Raw genomic sequence first — 25,674 nt, forward strand, 5'->3', positions numbered from 1 at the left:
TTGTTAACTAAAATGAACTAAAGCCAGCATCAAGCTTGTGCACAGTTGGACGTGGAGAAATGGCAAAGTGAGTTAATTATTTGGGTTTCAGATAAGATTTCCTTTTCTTTATGATTAAGAAGCAAAGGTAACTCTGGTATGTTAAGCCAAGACCTGAGCCTTGCGTGGCAAAAAGACGCATTTGTCTCATCATTTTAAAAGTTTAACTTTTGCTGCAGCACAACGCAACATCATCTGCATTGGGTAAACGCATCCATGCAAGAGCCCATTCCTGGTAGATTGCCTTGTAATGTGAAAGGTGCATTTCTACAGATTATCTTGCAGTATGTTGATACTGTGATAACTATCCAGAGTTGTAAAAACCTGTTTAGAGTTTCCCCTAGGATGGAGTTGTACAGGTGAGGTAAAGGGTGCGTGTGGGAGATTAAAAAATGGTGTACTCCCGAAGCGTGTTCAACAGGGAGATTTCTATGTGTTTACTGGCACCAGAAGGATTCTTACATCTGTGTACAGTAATGAACAGGGGAAATCTGTAGAAATTGATAGAAAAAATTATATGCATGTATGTGGGATCGACTCAAAATAAACTACAGTGTCCATGTTTATCATAATGAAGAAATGTGTCACCCATGCAACAGTGTGGTTCATTTGTGTTTTTAAGATTTTGGATTGCAGTGGAGCACTATGGACCAGAACAATAAGATTTTTCAGGCTTTAGCTCCACAGGCAATGCTGTACTTAGTTTGATCAGTTCATTGTTAGTGCTGGTCTATTGGTGGGATTTGTTGACTAAAAGGAACATATGTGCCTATCACCGGCCTTAGCCCTCAAACTGACATTCAGACATTATCAAAGTCTGGTGAAAATGATGTAATTCTTGAATTTCTCTCTGATAAACTGAAAAGGGAGGGAGCTGTACACAAGACAAAACAGCTCACCTGGTCTTTTGGACCACCTCGGACCTTGGACCAGTCAAAGCTACTTTATTTTGACTTACCAAAAAATATGAATGAATGTCACACACACACCCACAAATCCAAAATAAACTTTTCTTCATCAGCTTAAAAGGTGACTAGTTTGCATGTCTTGTTATAATATTATGCATCTAAGTGAATTGATTAGCGTTACTTACTATTATTTTCGGGAATGTAACATAGCAGCCAAGAAATGGTAAGTATGCCGTTCAAGAAAGAGCTGCTGCAACACTTCCACTAACATTGTATTCAATAAAACACCTGTTAGGCTAACAGGCCATTGTCAGAAGCACGCAGGAGATATTTGCTAGGGCTCACCCCTTCACTTTTCCAGTGGTTGGGAAACAACAGACAAGACTTCTCTTGGTCAGCGGCAGCATTTACAAACTGGTACACTGCGGCCTATACTGTACATTTACTGCCAGACTGACAACTTACCGATTGCCTTTTCCTCTGCTACAGTCATATTCACCAATACTTTTCGGGTGCTCACTCTCACTTATCTACTCACTTGCTACACTGCATCAGGTGAGGAGCTGTGCACTGCTACTACAAGAACATAGGGGTTAAACTGTTGTCTGTGAGTGTCACAAACCCTTGTGCATTGTTTTGGTGTGGGATAAGCTTTCAATGCCTTTAACAACACACCCATCAACACAGCTCCCTGCTGGTTTTAGGCAGGGTTGTTTTCAGTTGAATCACAGCTTGTACCGGCTACGTACACCCATAAGGCTAAGCAGTAATTAATTCCCCTAGGCCTAAAATCATTTTACCAGTACTACCTGTGCCGTGCCAACAGTACTTTTGCCATGAGTAACTGATGGCTGTCCAAGGAAAAGAAGAAAAATCCATTGTAAAATCATAAAACGTATGATTTAAATCCAAAACTGATCAGAGAATAGGTCTAGAGGTAGCATTTCATGATATTTATTTGGGTCCTGCCAGTTTTGTGCCACAGCCGCCATTTTGCACCCATCACCACCATTTTGACGTTAGGATTAATGGCACAAATGGAGGCGGTTGGTGGTTCGTAGCATCAATCAGTAGTTGCACTTCTTTTTTTTTTTCTTTTTTTGTCTGAGGATATAGATTGGAAGTCAGGGATGACTCATCTGGCTCCTGCACCTCAACGATAAGCCTGACATCCACCAATGAATCAAACTGTTAAAAATGAAACAGAAAGCTTCCCTGGTTATGTGTAAAAGGCAGAGTTCAGGAAGGAGAAGGTGGAGGTTATGGAAAGACAGAAGGCGGACAGGGAGGAGTGGAGTTGCATCAGCCAAATGAATTGTCATGATGCAGATCATGCGTGAAATGAGCAGCAGATTCCACAGTGCAGTTGCAAATGGCCTTATTACCATTACATTCAGTCAGCTGACAATTGACCTGTTTGACAATGATGTTCACCTGGTATTGAGCAACACAGGACACGGTAGGACAGGAGTTACAGACTAGCCTGCCATGGACTTACAGGATGAGTGTGTGTGATGAAAGGCTTCTGGTTTAATTCAGAGGACGACATTTTAGCAGCAGCCATTTGAACGACAGCTCTGTGCCTAAAGAACAGTGTGTGTGTATGTGTGTGTGTGTTGGGGGATGGGAGGAGAGCATTAAGAGTTGGCATTATGTCAGAGGAGAGCTGCCATCTTGCCCCCCCCTCCACAGCCTACACACAAAGACTTGTGCGAGGAAAGTGCAAGATGAATAAAAAATTCCTCCATTCTCAGTGTATCTAGACTGTGTCACTCCTTTATTACCCCCCATACACGCACACATGCACACATGCCTACACAGATTCCATATCCACTCCTGATTGGCTGGTGTAATATGAACAAATGAAGCCCTCAGCTCTGGCTACATTTAAGGGGCCCCTGAAAGTAAGCATGTGTTTATTTTTACAGTGAAGGGTGGGGGGTGGAAAAGATGGCGAGTTTGAGGAATTGGGGGAGGGTAGAGGAGCAGGGAGAGGTTTCTTTGTGGTACTGTACAGCTGGAGCAGGAAATGGGGTTACAAAATCCTGCCTTCTGTTGGAATGCTGTGCTGTACATGGATGTCTGGATTCCGTCTATCTGCTGTTTTAAGACGAACGCCCACTTCTTTGGCACTCCACACTTTGTCAGGACAGTTACCAGAGACCAGAGTCTTTGGTCAGATTGGTTATAGATGTCTACCTCTCCAACTCTGGGTTGGTGTTGGGTTTAAGAAAAGAGTGGCTTTGGCTCTAGGTGAACCTACATTCACCCTCTATCAATCCACACCCTTTTTCTTTCTGCCTCTCTCTCGCCATGTCTCTTTTTCTTTTCTTTTTCCTTTATTGCATTGGCCTGGCAGAGTGCCCAAAGCAAGATGGGTGGGGAGGCTGGGTTGGAGGGATTATGGGAGGTGGGGGGTGAGCAGAGGTGGGGGTAGGGGGGCGGCGAGTGTGGCTTGTGTAGCAGCTGACTGAAACAGTCATTATATTATGTAAAGGCAGTCAACAGCGGCAGTGGCTGGGAGAAGGGGGAGGGGATGGGTGTGGGGTGCCAGTTACTGACGTGCAGCACAAGGCCGAGCCTGATAGGCTCATCAGCGCCATTCTCAGTGGTCCTCTCTGGCTCATTAAAGGTGTAGGCACGGCCGAGAGGTTGCAGAAGCTGCTTGTGTGTTTTCTCTCAGCAAATGGAGGCGACGAGTGGGCTCTGCAGCTGCATCACAAATTAATTAGAGAAGAAGAAATAATGGCGGGGAGGGCTGTTTTGTGCAATCATTAAGACTCCTCCCTGTATTAAAGAGGCTGCTGTATTGAGGAGGATAACTGAGATGTTAGAAGAGTACAGAATGAACAGATTATAGTGGTGGCAGCCACAGCCCCATGATACGATAGATGAGGAGAAACAACAGAACGGCACCAGCAGGAATAATCTGCTAATAGGAAGCTGATTAAGTGATAACAGGGCCAATTAAATCTCTTTCAGAATTACAGTCACTGATGTCCTGGCGTACACGGCATTTTTTTTCCAAATTCAGTGTTCAGTGGGCCTGATGTTGTTAATAACATGGTATTTGCTGAATATGAAAGCATCCATTTGCTTGTTGTTTGGTCAAACACATGATGTACTGTCTGTTATGATGTAGGAAACGCCTGTAGTTATTAACACCTAGAAAAATGACACTGGCTTTGGCCACTTGTACCAAGCAGTCCATGTAACACGGAGGAGAGGATTTGTTTTAACTCCATAACCACAAATCATCTCTCTTTCTCAAAAGACAGACAGACTCACCTCTGATAGTGTGCTCATCCTTCCGTGCAGCTGTGGTTGTCATTTATTAGTAGTGTTCAATCCAACCAACAGCTGTTTAAGTATTCTATATTGAATTCTGAAAATACATTTCAACTGCCTCATTTATTAACACAAGTCTCCTTGCTTGCCATAGACAGCAAAGGTTTTTGGAAATACCATGGGGAAATAAAGCACTGAGCCCGTCAGACATAGATTGGTGGCCTTTTCAGATTTTCACCTCAGGTGGAACTCACTGACAGTTTACAGTTACTCAGCTAGCTAGTGAAGCTGGTTATCTTAGCTGCCTGTAATGAGTAGGTATGGCTCAGGATGTAGAGCAGTTTGTTCACTAATCAGAAAATCAGCAGTTAGATCATATTTGTTAGATCAGTTCAGTCCCCTGGCTAGGGATGGTGAGATACTGAACCCCAAATTGCTTTGAAGGATTCTGAAGGCTGTGCCATCAGTGAATGAATGTGTGTGTGAATGGGTGAATGTTGACTTGTTCTGTAAAATGCTCTGAGTGGTCAGAAGAACTATATAAATGTGGTCCATTTACCATCAACACACTTGCCAGTCTGACATTTAGGTTAGATGCTAGTATACTGTTAGATTTATTTTCTTTAGATGGTCACTTATTGAGCCACCCTCTAAAGTTGTTAACTCTTTACAATGTATTCTACCTCCTACTCTACCCAGTAGTCTTTTAGTCATGCCAGAGCAATATGCCAGTGTATATACCAGTGTTGTATTCTGGCATGTCAGTGTACTGACTATCAGATCACTGGGGTTATATTGGTAATGTGTTCCATACATGAGAAGACTAAAGTCTGACACCCTCTCACATCTAAAGACAATGTGTCACATGTCAAACTTTGTAGTCAGTATAAAGCATACAGTATATAGCACATAGTAGCACAGTTGTAACTGTAAACTGTCCAAATGTTCTCATTGAGATAAAGGGTCTCTGGTACACTGATGTGTCAGGTCATGATGGAGCTCTCTGGATGCCATGACACTGCTGGCTGCTGTGCTGTCTTCAAGTTATTGCATGACAGACACACACACCAGTGCAGCAATAACTTCCTCCTCTGATGCGTGAGTGGGGGGAGTGGGGGGGGGGTCCAAGGATCACCGGAGCTTCATCAGGTCACTCAGATGAAATGATCAAAAGCACAACTACTGAAGGCTGCAAGAGCTCACTGTAGCTCAGAGTAGTCCTGATGTATCAGGCTACAAAGCTGCACCTCTGATGTGAGGCTGAAGACACACTGTTGAGTCCAGAAATGGAGAGAAGGAGCAGTGCAGCCAGATTTATATGGATAAAAGCTAGAAATCTTCATCTGAAATGTACAGTTATCTTGTAGGCTAATTGCAAACAGAAGCTAATGTGAGCTTGCAAGTAAGGTCCTGTTACAGTACGTTACTATGGACAGTAGTTAGCTAGCCAGCTGTATAGCTTAACGTTATAGCATACTCACTGGCAATATTGAGGGCTGCAGCAATTTGCAAAAATGTTTGATTTTATTGGAACGTCAAGATGGCAAAAGAGTGTGTCAGACTGAGTTTTCTGACCACCATACACTAAAGGATCAAGATAACTGGAGCGTGCTCCAACTCTACCAAAACTCTCATGATTTTATTTTGACATTGGAAATTTGTCTGCAACTTGACTTGACTCAGCTGACGTTTGATACGGAAAGTTTACAGCCTAGCTGGGGGCACTTAATTTTTTCTTGTTTTTTTTAAAGAGGAGCTCAATGGCTCTGTCATAGAGAAACTCACCCAGAGGCAGCTGTTGGTCCCCCTGAAGCCTGTTTCTCAGGTCTAATGCAACCAGTAAGAACAATATTGTTGTAGCCACTGCTAACATTACACATTTTAGAACTAGGAGGCATTTTTTTCCCATCAAAACTTAGGTGACGTTACTTTAGCGAGGGAGGTTCATGGTTCTTAGTTACTACCCTGTCTTCTGTCAACATCAAGTATCTTCTTGGAGAAATGTTTGAACAAATTCATCTGAAAATCCAGTCAAGGATATTTTAATACACAGCTTGTATAAACATTGTTGGCAGTTATTTTACCAATGTTTATTGAAGTTATGTTACCTGAACCTGATCAACACATCCCTATTCCCTATCAACACAGCCCTGAGACACTGAAGGCTTTGGGCATTGTTTGGCTGTTGTGATTGACTGGATTGGCAGACCAGGGTGGTAACCCCCATTTTGGGCTGGGACTAGGTGTGTTCCAATTATCAAGGTATCGCACTGCTCAGCCTCCTTGGGAAAGTCTACTCCAGGATGCTGGAAAGGAGGCTCCGCCCGATTGTCGAATCTCAGATGCAAGAACACTGCAGATTCTGTCCTGGTCGTGGAACAGTGGACCAGCTCTTTACCTTTGTGGGGTTGTTGGAGGGGTCATGGGAGTTTGCCTATCCACCCTACTTTGTGGGCTGTACTTTGTGGACTTGGAGAAGGCCTATGACCGTGTCCCTTGGTAACTTCTGTGGGGGGTACTGTGGGAGCATGGGGTAATGGATTTGTTGCTACAAGCCATCCGATCTCTGTATAACCAAACTGAGAGCTGTATCTGCATTCTCTGCATGTTCTCAGTGTGTGTTGGACTCCGCCAGGGCTGTCCCTTATCACCAATCCTGTTTGTGATTTTCATGGACAGGATCACAAGGCGCAACCGAGGTTTGGAGACCTCAGAATTGCATCTCTGCTTTTTGCAGACGATGTGGTTCTGTTGGCTTCCTCAGATTGGGATCGTGGTTTGCAGCTGAGTGTAAAGCGGTTGGGTTGAGATTCAGCACCTCTGTCTGAGGCCTTGGTTCTCTGCAGGAGAGTTTAAGTAATAGAAAATGAAGTTATTTACCAGTTGTTCTACATTCAACCCTCACCTATGGTAATGAGCTCTGGGAAGTAACCGAAATTGTGGATTCTTGGGGCCAAAATGAGTTTCCTCCGAAGGGTGTCTGAGCTCAGCCTTAGACATAGGGTGAGGAGCTCTGAGTAGAGCCGCTGCTCCTTCACATTGAAAGGAGCCAGTTGAGGCGGTTCGGGCATCTGGTCAGGATGCCTCCTGGGCAATTCCCTTTGGAGGTTTACCCGGCACGCCCACCAGGAGGAGACCCTGGAGCAGACGCAGAAATTGCTGAAGGGATTATATAATCTCATCTGGCCTGGGAACGCCTCATGATCCCCCTGGAGGAGCTGGAAAGCGCTGCTTGGGAGGACATCTGGAGTGCCCTGCTTGACCTGTTGCCACTGCCACCCGACCCCGGATAAGCGGAAGATAATGAATGGATGGATAGTTTGCCATAAACACATTTACTGTTCTGTAAAACCTAACCTTTTTTTCATAATCCTATCCTCAGCCCTATTTGTCATTCTGTTTTAGGACAAAATGCTGTACTCGCCCTGTTGTTTATTTGGCTGCCATGACTTTGTGACTAATTGAAGTTCTGGGGCTGTTTTTGTTGCTCATCCTCAAAGTAGAGAGAGTGTGAATGACCATTCATTAATATCGAACGACATATATTTAGTATTGTTACTGGTATGTTTTTTTTCTGTAAAATGACTGAGCATAGCAGAGGAAAAGGTTCACAGCATGTTGTCAGCCTGGCAGTCATTGTACAGCATAGGCTACAGTGTGACAGTCAATAAATGCTGCCACTTCTCGAGACCAAGAAAAGTCTCTTCTGTTCTTTACTACTTACTTGTCCAGTATTAAGGACAGATGCAAACTAGTCATCTTTTAAGCTAATGAGAAGTTTCTTTAGGATTTGAAAGACAAGGTGAGCAATCTCCCTTTTCATAGTTTATCAAATTTAAATTAAAAAATGTACAATACTATAATCTTCACCAGAATATTAAAATCTCTGAATGTCAGTTGAAAGGATAAGGCTGATGATATTCTATATTTTTTGTATAGTTAACACAGAGTATAAAAAAAATCAAAAATAAAGACTTAACTGGACTAAGTACAGTATTGCCTGTGGAGTTTACGCCTGATAGATCTTATTCTTGTGTTCCACAGAGCACCATTAACCAAAATTTTAAAAACACACGAGCACAAAAATACTTTTAGTGCTTTACCTCAGATGCCACTACTTAATCCAAGGAGATAGAATAGCCCCTTTTCCACCGACATTTCCAGGAACTTTTATTACCAGGAATTTATTTATTTAAGAATTCCTGGTAATCTGTGTGGTTTGCGTTAATCTCAATCTATGTTTTATTGATGGTAGCAGTGATTGATAAAGGCCTCCAAGTCTGAAAGTTCCACTACTGTGGGGGTAATCCGTTCTACATAAGATAGTTAAAAAATGTAGTGTGTGGTTTTTGTTTTTATTGCCTACAAATAGAACAGAGACGCAACTATGTTCAATCTCATCTCCATTGTCTGGTTGTCAAACTACTCCCACACCTATTCGTTTTGAAAGCGCAATAGCCAGTTGGGGAACTCCCATACTCTTTTTGACCAATGGTGTAACTTCTGAAGTCATTCAACCATTCATCACACATTTCTGATGAAGTATACTGGTGCCTTAACATATATGGAAAAGTGTATTTACCTAAATCCAATTTGGGGTTTAAGATTCTGATATTTGATATGGCTTTGCTAACCCTTCTGTCCACTTCTCTCTTACAGGATGGAGCGGATGTCCGAGGAGGCGCTTAGGCTCAATCTGCTGAAGCGAGGCTTAGAGTCACCCAGTGAGCGAGAGGAAGCGCTGTCTAAGCGCCTCAAAATGGAGGGCCATGAGGCCATGGAGCGCCTCAAGATGTTGGCACTACTTAAACGCAAGGACCTAGCTGACCTGGCAGCCCTGGATGTCGCTGGGCCCCTGGGAGATGGGAAGGGCCCTGGAGCCAGCACCCTCCACCACCAGAGCCTAATGGGTGCTGCTTATGAAGAAAAGCTGAATGGAAGTCTGAGGTTGGGAGGCCACGGTGGCCATGTTGGACCCAGTAAGAATGGAAAGGAGAACATCCTGGATGAGCCGGTGGATATGAGTGCTGGGAGAAGATGGTGAGAATAAAGTATTTACACTTAAGAACTACAGTGAATTGGGGGTCTACAAAAAGGGGTACAGAGAGGAAAGAATTCATCTTTGGGACTAGTTAAAAATGTATTAACTGAATATGAAAGGGGGCAGCATGGTGGTGCTGTGGTTAGCACTGTTGCCTCACAGCAAGAAGGTCCAGGGTTCAAATCCCGGTTTGAACCCAGGGTCTTTCTGTGTGGAGTTTGCATGTCCATCTCCCCATGCTAGCATGGGTTCTCTCCGGGTACTCCGGCTTCCTCCCACAATGCACATGCATTGTGAATGGTTGTCTGTCTCTGTATGTGGCCCTGCGATTGGCTGGCGACCAGTCCAGGGTGTACCCCGCCTCTCGCCCAATGTCAGCTGGGATAGGCTCCAGCTCCCCTGCGACCCTGACGGATAAGCGGTATAGAAAATGAGATGAGATGAATATGAAAGGTAATTGGTCATGTGTTATCAGATGACAAAATGTATACATGTGTTACTTCAGAAATGTTATTGCAATACCATTGTGAAGCCATTTAATTGACTAAATTTACATCATTTACACCAGACATTTGGACTTGTCAAAGTAGGAAAATCACAGGTGTGACTATAAACATTATTAATGGCTCTCCTCTATGTAAGTGTCCCAGTCAACTATGACAGTATGACACTGAAGTAGCATAAACAAGGCATGACCCTAAAAGTGAATTCTTTCATTACATTTTCACCTTTCCTGCTTTTCTGACTGTCAACATGTGTTCTGTGCCTCAGCAACTCATTCACAGAGTTTCCCTCTAACTTAAAGAGTATTGACCAGTGGGTCGAGCCTTTGATCAGCATGAGATCAAAGGCTCTAATGGCACATGGTTGTCATAGAAAACACTTGACCCTATTTGTGTGGCTATTCTACAACCAGCGAAACAACGCTGTTTCACAGTTTGATATTTTCCTGACAAAAAAAGTCCAGCTCTATATTGTATACAGTTGCCTCAGAAAGTATTCACTTTTGCACACTTGATTGTGTTTATAACCAGATTTGATGGATGAGGGTATAAAACCATGTGTGAAGCATTGCCTGTTCCCAGGAGCACAGTGGGCTCCATCATTATGAAATGAAAGAAGCATAGAACAACCTCAAGAACCACTTAAGTCTACCATGGTGGATTTTTTAGCTTATTTGCATAATGTGGAAAACGGTAATATAATATCCACGTTATGGATTTACCCAATTTGGTATACAGCACTGCAAGACTAAGATACACAATTCAAAATAGTTTTCATAACAGGCGGGGCCTAGCACAAAATTAGCCAGAACTCATTCAGCTATTTCTCCAGTCTAAATGAAACTCTAAAGATATCTTCAGAAGGTGTTTGAGAATGGGCCAACCAAGTCATTTTAAGCCCAACCCATCGGGGATCCACAAATGCCATGAATGTGCAACTCAAAATCCCGTGGACTGAATTTCACCAATTTTGTAGTTCTTGCTGTAGGGGCAAATATTAACCAACACCTGATGTGCCATATTTATTAGCACAAGTGGGCATGGTCAATCACATATTTACTCATAACTCAAGTTTCCTTTTAGCAATCATGCTGACACTCAGTGGAGACATCCTGTACTATGTCCTGACTATACACAGCTAGGAGACAAAGCTCAATTATTGAGATGCTGCAGACTTTTTGTTGAAGAACTTGATTGGTCTCTCTACCCTTTTAAATAGAATTAAACTACCTGAAGCAATTTTGCTCCTCATTGCCTCTCACAAGTTTAATTGTGGCCAATTGAACTGCTTCCTCCTTTTGAGTGGAAGAGGTTTGACTCTGCACATATCCACTTGCGGCTCTGTTGTTTTAGTTGACACTGTACTGATGGCAGATGTAAGACCTTGTGGGTAATCAGTTCATCTGGTTGCCTTTTCCATTCCTCTATTTGTATGCTTTTGTACATTACAGTTATAGACAGACGCTCTGCGCTCATATTTTGAGTGTAATTAATTTCCCAAAAAAGAAACTGATTTCTCAATAAATAAAGTAAATATGAATTTGACTTATTAGTATTATTTAAAATTTTCTATAAATGTCATCATGATAGCGTTATTGTGAATTCTTTTGGCCATGATAATCGTGTGGTGAAAATCTTAATATTGTGACAGCCCTAGCTGCACCATTCCATCAAATGGAAATATTCCAGATATCATTCATGCATTTCCCTGAAATTCAGTCTGACTGGTCTGAGGCCTGTTCATAAAACAATGTATAGAATCCCAACCAAAGGTTTATGTGGGTACAAAGACAAAAATGGGATAAACCAAAATTAGATTCGTAAAACTGTGGCACTCATATTTGCACTCAAATTTCCCTTTATAAATCACAATTTGACAAAGTGCTTTCATGGACTTGTCCCAACACACCACAATTAAAAACAAAGTCTGCAACATTGGAGTCACCAGCAAGAGTAGCTGATTTTGAAAGTATCCAGCTGAAAATATCCCACCCCCTCCCTGCAGGCTGTCCACCAAAGCCACTGCCCCACAACACATGAACACACCTCCTGACTAATGTAGCTGCTGGAGGATGAGAAAACTGGCCGCTACAGCCTTGTTTGCTCTGTACACTAGCTGACAGCTTCTCTTAGCTTTTCAATCTGACAAATAAACAGCTCTGTTAAATCCCATAGTCATATAAGGACAAGCAAAACAGCCATCACTTTAGCTCATAGCTACGGCTCATTAGACTCGGAGGCTGTCTTTTGTGCCATTCAGTGTTGCCAGGTGGGAAATGTAGAATTATCGCTAAACCAATTACGATTGGTTGGAAATGTCACATGATAAGAGATGCCTTCAGAGTTCACTATATGGCAGATTTGAGCAAGGCTGATTGGAACCACACGTTCACGGAAACTGTCAAATGATTGTACTTTTGGCCTTTTTTTGGATTATTTACCGTACAGAGGGCAAAATTATTGTTCAAATACGATAATTATCATACACCTGGCAACACTGGTGCCGCTAGCTCACTAATGACAAGTCTATCGCCATCATCAGCGTCTCTCTTGTGTTCTTTTGCTCAGTGGGTATGTTCTTCCTGGGTATGTCATGACTGTCCATACTCGAGCAGTGGTTTAAATTTTAGCTGAACTTTCTCCGCCATACTTGTGCAACTGTCTCGCTAGCTTTAGCCTTGTGGAAGACTTGGGTCATGTGCAATGAATGCACTTGTAGCATGTGCGCAGATAGGCAGTTACATAGGTAGACAGGCAGGTCAGCCGTCTAGTCATTTCACTCGGTCTGAATGAAATGATTGGATGGGTTAATTACTGTCCTGTGAAAGCCAGACACCAGAATCTTTTCTTTTTTTTATGTCAGACTATTTCATTTATTGATTGCTGTCAGGTTGTTAGGAGAATTTCAACCAGTATAAGTGCACCTAAAGTAACTTACAAACCTTGCCTTTAACCAAATGTCAATGCAAAAGTCTTTAGGAATCTTGTTATACATGCTGTTGCTGTGGAGAGCGGCAGCACTGTTACAAACAAAACAAGTCTGACACACTGATGGCCACCGCAGCTGTTAAAGCAGTCAGTTCAACAAAAACAGGACAATCCCTGCAATTTAAGAAAGTGGTTAGACATGGAAGTGAATGCTGCATTATGAACTGGTGGAAGCACAGGGACACTGCTTGGTAAGTGTGTGTAGGCTACATATCTAATGAAATCATACACTCATATTTAAAAAAAACAAATCAGACATATAGATGTCTCTCATGTTCATAGTTGGTGTGTGCATGCAGGTGGTGAAGAGTTGTCAGGTAAGGTGGCACAGCGATGTGTTCACTGAATCCATTTTGCACAAATACTATTGTAAAATATATTCAAATTGTTGTAAGTAAAATTGTATGTATTTTAAATCTACCTGTGCTCTGTTCTCTAATTCTGTAAAGAAATCGGATGCACGATTTCTATAACTAATAATGATAATTCCATTATGAAGGTAAGATCAAAGTCTTTATTGTCATTATACTGCTGCAACAACAATACAACGAAATTGAGATGACGTTCCCGGAGATTTAAAAAAAATAAAATAAATATATATATATATATATATATATATATATATATATAACTATACAGATATAAGCAAATATTAGAAAACTTATAAAATAAATAGAATAGAATAGAACACAGTGAAGACTATATACACACAATGTGGTAGTGCAAATGATCAGTAGCTGCAAATGAGTCAATTGAGTGGGGGGGCAATCAGGATGAGTTGAGGAGTTTAATAGCTTTGGGGAAGTCTTGTGGTGTGTGCACGAATTGTCCTGTATCTCCTGCCTGACGGGAGGGGTGTGAAGGTGTGTTGGGTCACGGGTGATGTTTGTGGCCCTGCTGAGACATCGGGCCAAGTAAGTGTCCTCAAGGCCAGGGAGTTGAGTCCCTATGCTGCGTTGGGCCGTCTTAATGACCAAACACAGTCCACCGCCCCTCTTTTTGCAAGCTGGTTGAACAGCGGCATCAGGAATCCCACGGTTCAACCATGTCTCCGTAAAAACCAGGACGCAACAGGCTGAGGTGAAAAGAAATCAGAATTTTTAGGGTTAATGGTTAAAGGTGAGCCAGGCTTTCCCACCACCTGCCAAATGTCACACCCTGGCATCATTGGTCCGATTTCATCAGCACTATGATGTACACACTCTGAGGTGTGATGTTGATTTGTGTCGACCTGTAGGCCCTTAAAATGGACAAGCGCTTATAGAACTGAAATGAAATGAATAGTAAAGGGTCATATTAACATTTGGGTCCGAGCCACTGCTTCACCTTCTTTCCAAAATATTTATAGGCATGGTTCAGACTTTCAAGTCTGCTTCAAAGCTTCACGACCAGATCAAGTTTTTAAAAACTGGCAAATGTGATGACAAGCGTGCACTTCAGATGTTCCAAGTTGTTGTTTTTTTTTCTTGTTTCCCATGAAGTGATGCGGACCATGACAGACGAACTCCGTCTCCAGACGTCATCATCCTATCAGACAATGAGGCGTCCAGTCCCAGAACGACTCCTCGCCCTGAGGAGCGCCTGCAGCAGGCCAACCTGGACATGTTCAAGGTAAAACTATCAACAGCAGTCACTTCACCTCTGTGCAGAGGACACAATACACTGAAACTGAACTGTTTTCTGTTTTCAAGCTGAGTAACATGTGAGTCAAATGAACACCTCTGTAGTCCTGTATTAATCAACACAATTAATGCATAAGTAAGACATTAAAGCACAAGAGTATGCACAGCAGCACTTCCCTGTGTGAGCAACCTTTCACATGGAAAATCATAAATGAGGGAAACATATCAGCTAGAAAATACAATAGAATTAAAATAGCTTGTAGGGACACACTAACAGAGGTAGAACTGCACATCGGGCATGTTAAGAGAAACAAAAAATATCTCAACTCATAGAATGCATCAAACATCAGAATGTTAGAGAATCCAAATCTAACATTACCTTTCAGTATACAGACTTAACTTCCTTTAAAATTAATTTAAAGGTGTATTTAGGAGTGGTATTTAGCTCAAAGGTGCCTAAAACTTGTCTGTGTGTGTGTGTGTGTTTTCCAGGGGAAAACAGGAGAGGAGAGGCAGCAGATGATCAAAGCTCTGAGAGAGGAGCTGCGTCTGGAGGAGGCTCGTCTGGTGTTGCTCAAGAAGCTCAGACAGAGTCAGATGCAGAAGGAGAATGTGGTGCAGAAGGTCAGTGCTGCTGCTGATACCATACGCTACAGGGTTCGTACAAAGTCTTAACTCAACTATTGCGTTTTCAAGGTTTGGAATATGCTTGAATCTGAATACCTTCTGTATATTTTCTATAAAATCTGGTGTTTCATATACAAAATCAGTCATGTAAACCATCTTATGTTAATATTTGAGATGAAACATTCCCGTTGTCATTTCTGTTTGTCATTCATGATCAAAATAATGAATAATGAACAGCTGTTAAAATGACCAAAATGACAATATACATTGATTGCTGTAGATATATGCAAAAAAAATTCTATAAACTTACATTTTCTCAATTACATTCATGCTAACAATTTAGATGTGATGGTAAAGGCTTTGAGAGGTAAAGGTTTTTGGTTTGGGTGCCAAGAATGCATGTGAATTTTATTCTTAAAAAGCTTTATAATACACTGCTGCACCAGTTAAGTCATGTTTCTGCAGTACTCAGAGATGGAATGTAACTAAGTGTATTAACTCCAGTGAGTAAACTGATCTTAGTGATGTCAGTCATTTGCACCTTACCCACTGCCTATATACATCACACAAGTTTTGAAAGAGCAAGCTCTGAATGGCTGGGCTCCAACAGGGTTCAATATCTTATATTTAAGCCGTGGCATGAATATGATTACCTACTCTGTCTCAGTGGCCATCTCTATAGTAAAAATATAGACTGCTCCCAGCACAAGTGGTGTGATACCATATTGAAACAAATTGCAATGTTTTTAGCAAATGTAATGCCAATCAGACATTTGTTCCAAATACTGTCAACAATTTTTAAACATGTAAAGTCATTGATATTCTCTTTACGGGTTGGCTGTTATTATGGTAAAGCTGTACTGTAATATGATCAAAGATTTGATGTTTTGTGAAGTAAAACCTCATTTGTAAAACAATAGAGGTTGCCAATGTTAATATAACAGAAATCTTAGCTGTTGGTTACATTGCACTGTTAATGCTGCGTTGATGGTTGCATGCAGGTCCCGGTTGTCCAGAACGCTGCATCCTCTGTGCAGCCTCCTCCCATCCACAGCTCCGCTGGCCTGGGAAAGCTGCCGGTGAGGCCAGGCCTGCTTAACCCTGAGCCCCAGAACCTCCGCACCGCACAGGTCTGTGGTTATGTTTGTGTGTTCTTATACATGGGAGTAACCATTTCGCTTTTTCTGTCTTATATACACTGAACTGAAGTGCAGAACTCCAGATTATTATGTTATCTCAAATGTTTTCCCCCCGTGTGTTGATTTTTCACTTTTCACTTATTTTGTTCTTGAATACAAATTAGTTTTTTGTATTTATAGTCGTTTATGGTAGCTGATGTGACAGAATGCTCACCTGGTGTTATAGTGTATTACCACAATGTGTTCTCAAGTACAACTTCATCACTTTAATGGCATTATTAGTCCTGAGTGAACCTAGTGGAGAAAACATAACTTGCTCTCAGATTAAAGGATCACTGCACCAATTTGAATAGAATAGCCTTTTATTGTCATTGCGGTACAATGAAATTAGGGGCGCTGCTCCACTTTGGTGCAAGAAAATGTTTTACAAAAATAAAATAAGAATAGAATACAATAAAAATATAATAAAAGGAATATCACAATATACACAGTATATATAAATATATGTACAAACATTCTACATGTCTGTAGAAAGGCTTCGCGTGATGATGTACTGTATGTCACATATATATTGCACTGAGTGAGACATTGTATGAGTTTGAAAGACATAAATGTTTACAGAAGGAAAGATGCTGTCCCATTGCATTGTGGAAAATACAGAATCCAGTGTTTTTGGAGCGTGACCCATACAAGGGACTGAAAGTAAGGATTTCTCAGCCTGTGCAGATGTGAGCCTAACTCTTAACTTCACTGAAAGTCTAATCACCAGAGGATTCCTTGTTTAGGCTTGGTTTTGTGAGGGGACCATTTCATCATTTTCAAACCTGACTTTTCATTTGGAGAAAACAAAGACTAGATGCCTTTTTCAGAGGTGAATGTCATCAGTCTCTAGCCTCACGTCTTGTCCAGACCTGGCATTAACGTGCGTCTTGGGTGATCCGATCACAAGTGGACAGCCTTAAATATACCAGTTTACACTTTGCATGTCTTCCTTTATGGAAATGAATATGTGCATCATACATTTGTACCAGCACTAATAAAGGAGAGTGATCATTTTATTTAAAATGTTGAAATATTTCAAATATCTATTAAATAGCAATGTCTCCTCTATACAAACAACGTTTCCCTTGTGAGTCCGTATTTCTGTGCTTGGTGCAACAATATCACTGCATCATGTTCAGGTTAACATTATTGTCTTTAATATCACAGTTCAAATCAAATCCATAACATTAACTACTCTGAGTACAAAGCAAAGTTTCAGTGAGCAGGCAGATGATGTACGCAGATCCATGGATCCATGGAAAAGAGACATTAAGGATTTAAGAGTCACTTGCCACTTGTGCTGATAAACATGGCTCAGCAGGCGGACATAATGGTCCACTAGAAACATTTCTAAATGCACAGTAGGTTGCAGGTTCTAAAGATTATATTTAACATCTTTTGGTTCTGACAGGTTAAAATCACCTTAAAATATTGGTGTACCTTCTGCTTAGGCAGTGGCATGTCAGCTGAGTGGGCGGTCCTTCGGTGTGGCTCAGGGGATATACACGTACACACTGCTAAAAGAACATGATCATGTGTGGCCCAGACCACTTCTGAATATTGTCTGAGCAATCGGGTCTCAATGCATCCTCAGTGCATCTTGGGTGCTTTCACACCTTTACCTAGAGCTGACTGGATCACTGACGAGGCATGTTAATGCCAGGTCTGTACAGGGCCTCAGCTTCTCCAAAGGTTTCGTCATCGCAGTTTTTCAAAGGATTTTTTCAGTCCGGAGTCTGCTATGTGAGATCAGAGCCAAGGATCAGGTTAAATTAGGCTTAAAATATTGGTATAGACTCGGTTTGGTTTATAGAATGAGTGGATTAGTAAAAGGTTCCCCTGTGATTATGAGACAGCCTCCCACTGGAAGCCTTTGTTCTTGCATGACGTAGACCTGCTCCTCCATTACATGTTGAGATGGTATTAAATATTCAGCAGATCTCTGTGGTTATGGATGGCTCTGTGTTTGTGTGTGCCTGCCTGTGTGTGTGTGTGTGTGCCTGTGTGCCTGTGTGCCTGTGTGTGTGTGTGTGTGCCTGTGTGTGCCTGTGTGTGCCTGTGTGTGCCTGTGTGTGTGTGTGTGTGCGTGTGTGTGTGTGTGTGTGTGTGTGTGTGTGTGTGTGTGCTGGATTGTTTCAGATTGTTTTGTATGGATGGTGATGTTTTGCCTGGTTTGAAGGGGGTTTAATCAGCTAGCAGCTGCTGCCCTCTACTGTCCACACTGTAGAATTCAGCAGCTTTCTGTCAGTTTGGAGGGCTGCGTGTGTCTTTGTGTGTTGCATTGTCTGTTTGTTTTTGATGGCGCACTGTGGGGAAGGAGATTTATAAAATATTACACACTCACTTCTATTTTAGTTTTTACTCTATTGAAGGTTCTGATAAATCATGTTTAGCAATCCTGCATCCCATAGCTTCACCCTGAAAATCACATGAGCAGCAGGCAACATGAAATGCTGATTCAGTGCCCCAGACAGTTTAAAAAAAAAAAAAAAAAAAAAGGTATAGGCTGCTTAATTAATTATTGACCAGCTACTTGATCCAAATTCTGGAAGTCCTCATTCAGAACTGTTTAGAAGATATGTCAAGGCGTCCTGGACTCTGTTCTTAGCTAGGTTTGATTGTTGATGATTTGACACAGTCTGGATTTTTCCCTTCTTTAAAGCTGGCTGAAAATGTATCTGCTGCTGTTTAGGGAGCAAATTTCCATTCATGAACTCTATTAAAATTACTCCAAAATTAAAGCAAATTAGGTTTATAAACTAGTATTTGATTTAGACCACAGTCTTGACATGCGATCACATCTATTTAACCATGCACACCATCACTTGTGGTCGAACTGCATTTCCCAGTTAATACAAACTCAGTATTTCATTCATTTTTCGTGTGAATCAGTATAGTGTGCATTTCTAAAGCAGTAATTCCATCCATCCATCCATCCATCCATTCATTATCTTCCGCTTATCTGGGGTCGGGTCGCAGTGGCAACAGGTCAAACAGGGTACACCCAGATGAGATTCTATAATCCCTCCAGTGAGTTCTTGGTCTCCTTCCGGTGGGACGTGCCCAGTAAACCTCCAAAGGGAGGCGCCCAGGTGCCTGACCAGATGCCCGAACCACCTCAACTGGCTCCTTTCGATGTGAAGGAGCAGCAGCTCTACTCCGAGCTCCTCACCCTACTCTAAGGCTGAGCCCAGAAACCCTACGGAGGAAACTAATTTCAGCCGCTTGCATCCGCAATCTCGTTCCTTCGGTTATTACCCAGAGCTCATGACCATAGGTGAGGGTCCACTTCACCACAGTGGACCGGTACAGCGCCCGCATTACTGCTGAGCTATGTTGTTAAGCCACGTCTGAAGATCAGAACCTTGGACTCATCACTCATCGCAAGTCCACTCTCTGGGAGCGTTGTTACCATTTAGTGTTTATTTTTTTCACTATCTTTGGCCAATGACAGACATGAACATGCCAAAAGCTTATTAATATGGAAGCCCCCAAAGTCCTGAGAAATCTTTTAGAACTTCAGGGGCTCCGTTCAGCAACCAGCCAAGTTTCATTTTGGCCTGTTATCAAGGCACTTACCAAATGACTGTTATTACCTACAGCTGATTGGATCTCATCTGACTGAAATAATATACATACAGTGGTAGCAATTCTGCTTGCAGATTGCTCACCTCCACCGACTCATTTCCCCTCAGACCTGCCATGTGGTCGCTGATGATTGGATTCAGCATAACATCCAAATTTAGTGTGCTGTTTTTAAGTTGAACACATACATTAGATTACAAGGTTGATTTGCTTATTGTTATTGGAGAGGACCTCTGTAGTGCATGTTTGAAAAGCCCTTTTCCTTTCATTAAACCCTTCTTTGTTTTTCACTTTCTGTAGGGTCATACAGTCATTAGGTCAGCAGCCAATGCCAACCTGCCACCTATGATGATGTCGCAGCGAGTGATAGCCCCCAACCCTACCCAGCTGCAGGGCCAGAGGGTCTCCTCCAAGCCTGGGATGTCTCGCTCCAGCACCATGGCCAATCCCGTCAGCTACCAACAGGTATGGATTCATACCAAGCCCAGCGAACTGCTGCGAGCTCTGCGCCACTTTCAGTAACGTCATGCATTGTGTTGATAGAGGTATGAGCTCTTCGGTCTCTATTTGAGCAATACCAACAGACTTGTTTAGAGGTTTTGTTTAAATGTAAAGTAACAGATACTAGTAACAGTTCAGTGAGTGGGAGAGAGCTGCACATCCAGTAAAGTTTACAGCCATACTGAAATACTGGGTATCACAACAAAAATGATTAAGATTGCGACCCAAATATAGAGAAAATACTGACACTTGTCCTGCTCCACAGAACTGACCAGGTCTGCTTGGATCCACTCAGGTATTAGACATATTGGCACACTGATCTGAGACCAGTGGCAATACAACAGGGCCTGCCCTGACATAGTTCCCAAATCAGATTTCACTTACCAGGAAATGGACGCACTAGAAATGAAAAATTGCCCAGTGCTCAGACCCGCCAACCACCTATACCACATCAACCTTTTTCAATGTCCCGCCCCATCTAGGTGCGTCCCGCCAACTTGTGAAAAGTTCAACATGTTTCAACAAAAACCCCAGTGGAGCTCAGTGGCCAGTTATCCAAAGCCAGACGTTGCTTATCTCACCCTCTTTCTCACTGCTTCAGCTGTACTCTGTTTGCTTAACAGTTGAAATGGTATGGCTGGGCTCAGTGGGCAGCGCTGTCTGCTGTCTGCTGCCTTCAGGCTAGCTCGTCTCAGATGATCGACAGTAAACGCCGCTAACTGAATGATTTGTTATTGTAAAACATTTGGCTACATCAGCCTCTTCTCTCTCAGCTTTTCAGCTCCACCTTTTCATTTTTTTCTCTTTTTGTCCATCCTACTCTACTCGATTATTTATGCAAAAGTTGGAATGGACTGCACTAAAAGCAATTGGCTGGGAGAGAGAGGCTGACGTATGTAATACCCAACCCCAGCTTAAAAACTTTAAATACTTTGCTAAGCAGTTGAGGATGTGTGTCTCCCTGCAGGCCAGCCAACAGGTGGCAGCTTCCCAGCGTTCAGGCTCCAGTGCTATGTATATGAACCTGGCCCACATGCAAGCAGCAGCAGCAGCAGCAGCAGCGGGGGCCGGCGGGGTGACAGGTGGCCTGGGCAGCGCCTCAGCCGTCAGCCCGTCCACCATGTCCAGCTCAGCCAGTGGAGGGGTGAGCTCCATGGCAGACCAGGCCAGCAGCCAGGCGGCGGCCAAGCTGGCCCTGAGGAAGCAGCTGGAGAAAACCCTCCTGGAAATCCCTCCACCCAAACCCCCTGCCCCACTCCTCCATTTCCTCCCCTCTGCCGCCAACAGCGAGTTCATCTACATGGTGGGTCTGGAGGAGGTGGTGCAGAGTGTGCTCGACAGTCAAGGTAAGCCGCTGACACTCAGAAGGGAAAACTGCATTCTTTTTCAGGTCATTCCTTTATAGTCTGAATTTAAACCTGTGAGAGATCAAAAGTAAAGCATCCAAATGAAACTATAAAAACCTACCTGTTTTTATCAGTGTACCAAAATTTAAAACTAAACTTCATTGACTGTGTAAGCACATCCCAAAGAGGGATTCCAGAATTCTCCGTTCATCACTTGTAGGTACAAGTCAGCTGGAAAACGGCCACAACAAACTCCAAACATGACACTTGGGCTTCACATCGTCATTGTAGCTGTGAGCTATGACTACTTTTGGCTGAAGCAGATTCTTCTCTATAGGTAAACTCAGAGGGACGCTGGCCCGCATGGAGCCTTTCTTCTGCGCCCAGTGTAGAACCGATTTCACCCCCCACTGGAAGCAAGAGAAGAGTGGGCGAATCCTCTGTGAGCAGTGCATGACATCCAATCAGAAGAAGGCTCTGAAGGCAGAGCACACCAACAGGCTGAAGAATGCCTTTGTGAAGGCCCTACAGCAGGAGCAGGTCAGCAACACTGAAATGCTTCTGATTCATATCAACATAAAGTTTTATCACAACATTCTAAATGTCATTTTACCACCCTTGTTTAGTGATAAGTTTTATTATCTGGTATAGGGTTTCTTTTACTGCTCTTTATGTAAAGCGTCTTGAGATGACGCTGTTATGAATTGGCGCTCTATAAATAAAGATTGATTGATAATGTATTCTGTGAACATTTGTGCCATTTCAAGAATCATGAAAGTGCAAACTGAGTCATTTAAAGTTTCAAAGGTATCAGGACATGCTGGTCTGCAGTCACTTAAGAGTACGTATTCAGTAAACAGATGCACACAGAGAAGCACTATGCTCACAGAGCACAGTGTGCTACATGCCCATTAGCATACTTAGCACATTAGCACCTTGTGCTTTGTTATACTGCCAAAACCTTTCAAACTTGGCTGATAGCTATGTTTTCAGTACAGTTGTTGCTTTCAAAACACTAATGGCCTCAAGTAATAGAGTAACAGATGAATCTATGTATGTGAATGCACTAATCCATATGAACTCCTAAATGTGAATGTGCCTCCCATGTCAGGAGATTGAACAGAGGCTGCAGCAACAGGCAGCCCTCTCTCCCAGCTCGGCCCCTACAGGCCCCAACGCCTCCAAGACTGACACCATGATTCGACATCATGCCCTCCGCCAGGTACATATGCATTCACTTGTGTTATAATTGCATTGCATTTGTCAGCCTGTAGGTTGGGGGAGATCAGGGAGACTCATGTTTGCAACACAGAACAGAACACAACACTCTGTTCTGTATTGACCCTCAACAATTATATTCAATCAGTGCTGACTATTTTTCAATTGAACTGATTATTGAGTTGTCTATAAACATCACTGCTCCTAACAGGTTACTAGATTCCCACAAGGATTGATAGCCGAAAACCCCAATTTCATAATGGCATGAATCAAAGAAATGCATCCTCAATAAGTGTGTTTTAAGCTGTGCCAGCAAATCTGTAGTATTAGTACTTTGGGATTAGGTGATTAAGTAATGCATTGCATCTGCTAACAGCCACTGTGTAATTTGTGTGATGTGTGGCAGTGATGGTTAAGTTAATGGGGTGTTTGTACTGTCCTCAGGCTCCCCAGCCTCAGGCCTCCCTGCAGCGAGGTTTGACCAACTCGGCGCGAGGCGTCCTGTCCAACTTCGCCCAGGCCTCCCAGCTGTCAGTGGCCAGCAGCCTCATGGGAATGACTAGTGCCAAGCATTGTGGCAGTGGTGGAGGCAGCAGCAGTAGCAGCAATAGGCTGCAGCATGACAGCCGTCGCCAGATCTACAACATCCCAGGTGTGTTTGTGTTCCTGATTCATCTGATGTATACCAGTGATGTCCCAGTCAGGTTTTTTGCCCCAATCCCAATCTGAGTCCTCTAATATTGTGTATCTGCCAATACTGAGTCCAATCTGACACTTATATTTAGACTAGATAGACTTATATTAGACTCGTCTTGTATTCCTACTGTATTTTACAAACGTGCATTTTTTTAAATTGCCCTAAACAAGACTGACTACACTTTTAACCATGCCAGCATAATGATTTAGGGATGGCAGTATCCAAATTTTCCGTTAGTGCCACCATAGAGTTGACATTGGTGGTTTGCTAGACACACGTAAACTCCCTCAGATTGAATTGTAATCACTTTGGTTATTGTCTGACTTTTTATCTGGCAGCACCATCAGGTCAGGTTGTGGAATTATTGCTGTGGAGATGGACATTATTCTAAGGTTATCAAGACAATGGAGACTTCTTATTAAGATATGAAAAATATACTTAGTAAAAACAAATGATATTATGACTAACGTCCTCTAATAGAAACCTGTTTCAAATGAATAAATGGTTAATGGAGTCCATGGGAACTTCAAAGCCTCAAGTGTAAGTAAGCCGCTGCACCTTACAGTATACTCATGACGGGTCTGTCTTGCTCCCACAGGGTTAAATATTGCCTATCTGAACCCAGCAGCAGTTGGAGCCCATAAGAGCTCCAGCTTAGCAGATCGGCAGAGAGAGTACCTGTTGGACATGATCCCACCTCGATCCATATCGCAGTCCATCACCGGACAGAAATGAGCCCACCCAGCCCTGCAGCCCCTCTGAAGCCACTCCCCATCCTGCCCTCCCTCCTACCCCATACTGAAGCACTCCCAGATCCACCAACATCCCCACCCCCCATCGCATGCAGTGCCTGTCCGTGTGCCTACCTTAAACCAACCCATGAAAACCCACCAAGTCAGACAAAGACACTAAACTGTCAGTGCATCTCAAATGTTCTTATTGTAGTAAAAACCTTATTTGTCAGCATTGTTTAACAATTATAATTCTCATTATTATTGCTGTTGGTAGCACTATTATTATACCCGCAACTACCATTTTTGCTTCACATATTATTACTCATTATGCTGTTTTTTTCTTTTATTTAAGTGTTTGGCCCAGTTTTTGTTTCTATGCTGTCTCTCCTTTATTTTGGGGAGTGACGTTGGATCATTGTAGGGCCACTTTAGGCCACAATCTTGTAGGTTTTTTTCCCCATGCAGTTATAAAGCATAGATGTGACTATTGCTAGTAACAGAAGGTCAACAGGGTGCATTGTGGTTGCTATGCAACATAGTTTAAAACTTTGAAGCTTTGTAAAAAAAAAATACTGATAGGAACAAAAACAGATGATATTAAGTTAGCAAGCACTCCACTTGCTCTTGAAAAGCTTGTTCTGAAAATCGGGGACAGAATTGAGAGCAGAGCACCCACATTGGTATTATGTCATCGGAAAGGGCTGGTTTCAAGAGCTGTTTTCACACTCATACATAGCTTAAGTTCCAACATGATCACCCTGACAACATTCCCAAATTTTGAGGAGACCCCCTGCTTCCATCAGAGCTATTTAACTGGAAATGACTGACAAAAGGTGAAAAATGTGTACAAAAGAGAATCCTATGTGATGAGAGTTTGGAAAACTTTTTCCTTTGCTAGTTGGCTCCCTCCATTCCCCATCAAAAGGTCATCATCAATTTCTTCATTTCAGATGTCAGCCTCTCCTGTTACAGACTTAAATAGCTATCAGACGTATGTGCGCAGGACATATTGTAGTTGTACTGATCAGGACTGATGCAGCAACATCCCAATTCAACTTCAGTGGACCAACAGCTGATACAAAGTCGACCAAGGAGGGAGCTGACGGGCGAGAGGATGTCATCTACAAACTCACCCAGTATTCACAGAAGGATGATGGTCTCCACTCAGAGAGAAGCAAGTTGATTTTTCCTCTTGGTTCCATCTCATCCCACTACCTGCCACTGACCCTTCCACGCCCACCCTCAATTACCTTTGGCCAACCAGTATGCACAGACTGAAACCTTTTTACCCAGCAGCTCCACTTGGTATCACATGTTCTTTAAGAAAGTGGAAAGAACTCAAATCTGAAGGTGGAAACACATTTTGTGTCCAAACCACAGATCATGTACCTAGAAA

The 25,674-nt window shown here is 42.6% G+C and overlaps 1 protein-coding gene across 1 annotated transcript in view; it reads left to right on the plus strand.

Moving 5' to 3' along the window:
* Window positions 1-24,904, plus strand: part of gatad2b (GATA zinc finger domain containing 2B) — a 47,251-nt gene extending 22,347 nt beyond the window's left edge. Inside the window, exons 2-11 of the mRNA XM_070846512.1 lie at window positions 8,895-9,275; window positions 14,249-14,378; window positions 14,882-15,013; window positions 16,018-16,146; window positions 20,083-20,247; window positions 21,251-21,629; window positions 21,967-22,169; window positions 22,741-22,851; window positions 23,292-23,499; window positions 24,143-24,904. Coding sequence (XP_070702613.1) covers window positions 8,896-9,275; window positions 14,249-14,378; window positions 14,882-15,013; window positions 16,018-16,146; window positions 20,083-20,247; window positions 21,251-21,629; window positions 21,967-22,169; window positions 22,741-22,851; window positions 23,292-23,499; window positions 24,143-24,279 — 1,974 coding nt within the window. The 5' untranslated portion in view covers window position 8,895 and the 3' untranslated portion in view covers window positions 24,280-24,904. The remainder of the gene's footprint in view (window positions 1-8,894; window positions 9,276-14,248; window positions 14,379-14,881; window positions 15,014-16,017; window positions 16,147-20,082; window positions 20,248-21,250; window positions 21,630-21,966; window positions 22,170-22,740; window positions 22,852-23,291; window positions 23,500-24,142) is intronic.
* The last annotated feature ends 770 nt before the right edge of the window (window positions 24,905-25,674 follow it).

The sequence above is a fragment of the Pempheris klunzingeri genome, chromosome 16 (genome assembly GCF_042242105.1).
Source record: "Pempheris klunzingeri isolate RE-2024b chromosome 16, fPemKlu1.hap1, whole genome shotgun sequence".
Taxonomy (NCBI): domain Eukaryota; kingdom Metazoa; phylum Chordata; class Actinopteri; order Acropomatiformes; family Pempheridae; genus Pempheris; species Pempheris klunzingeri.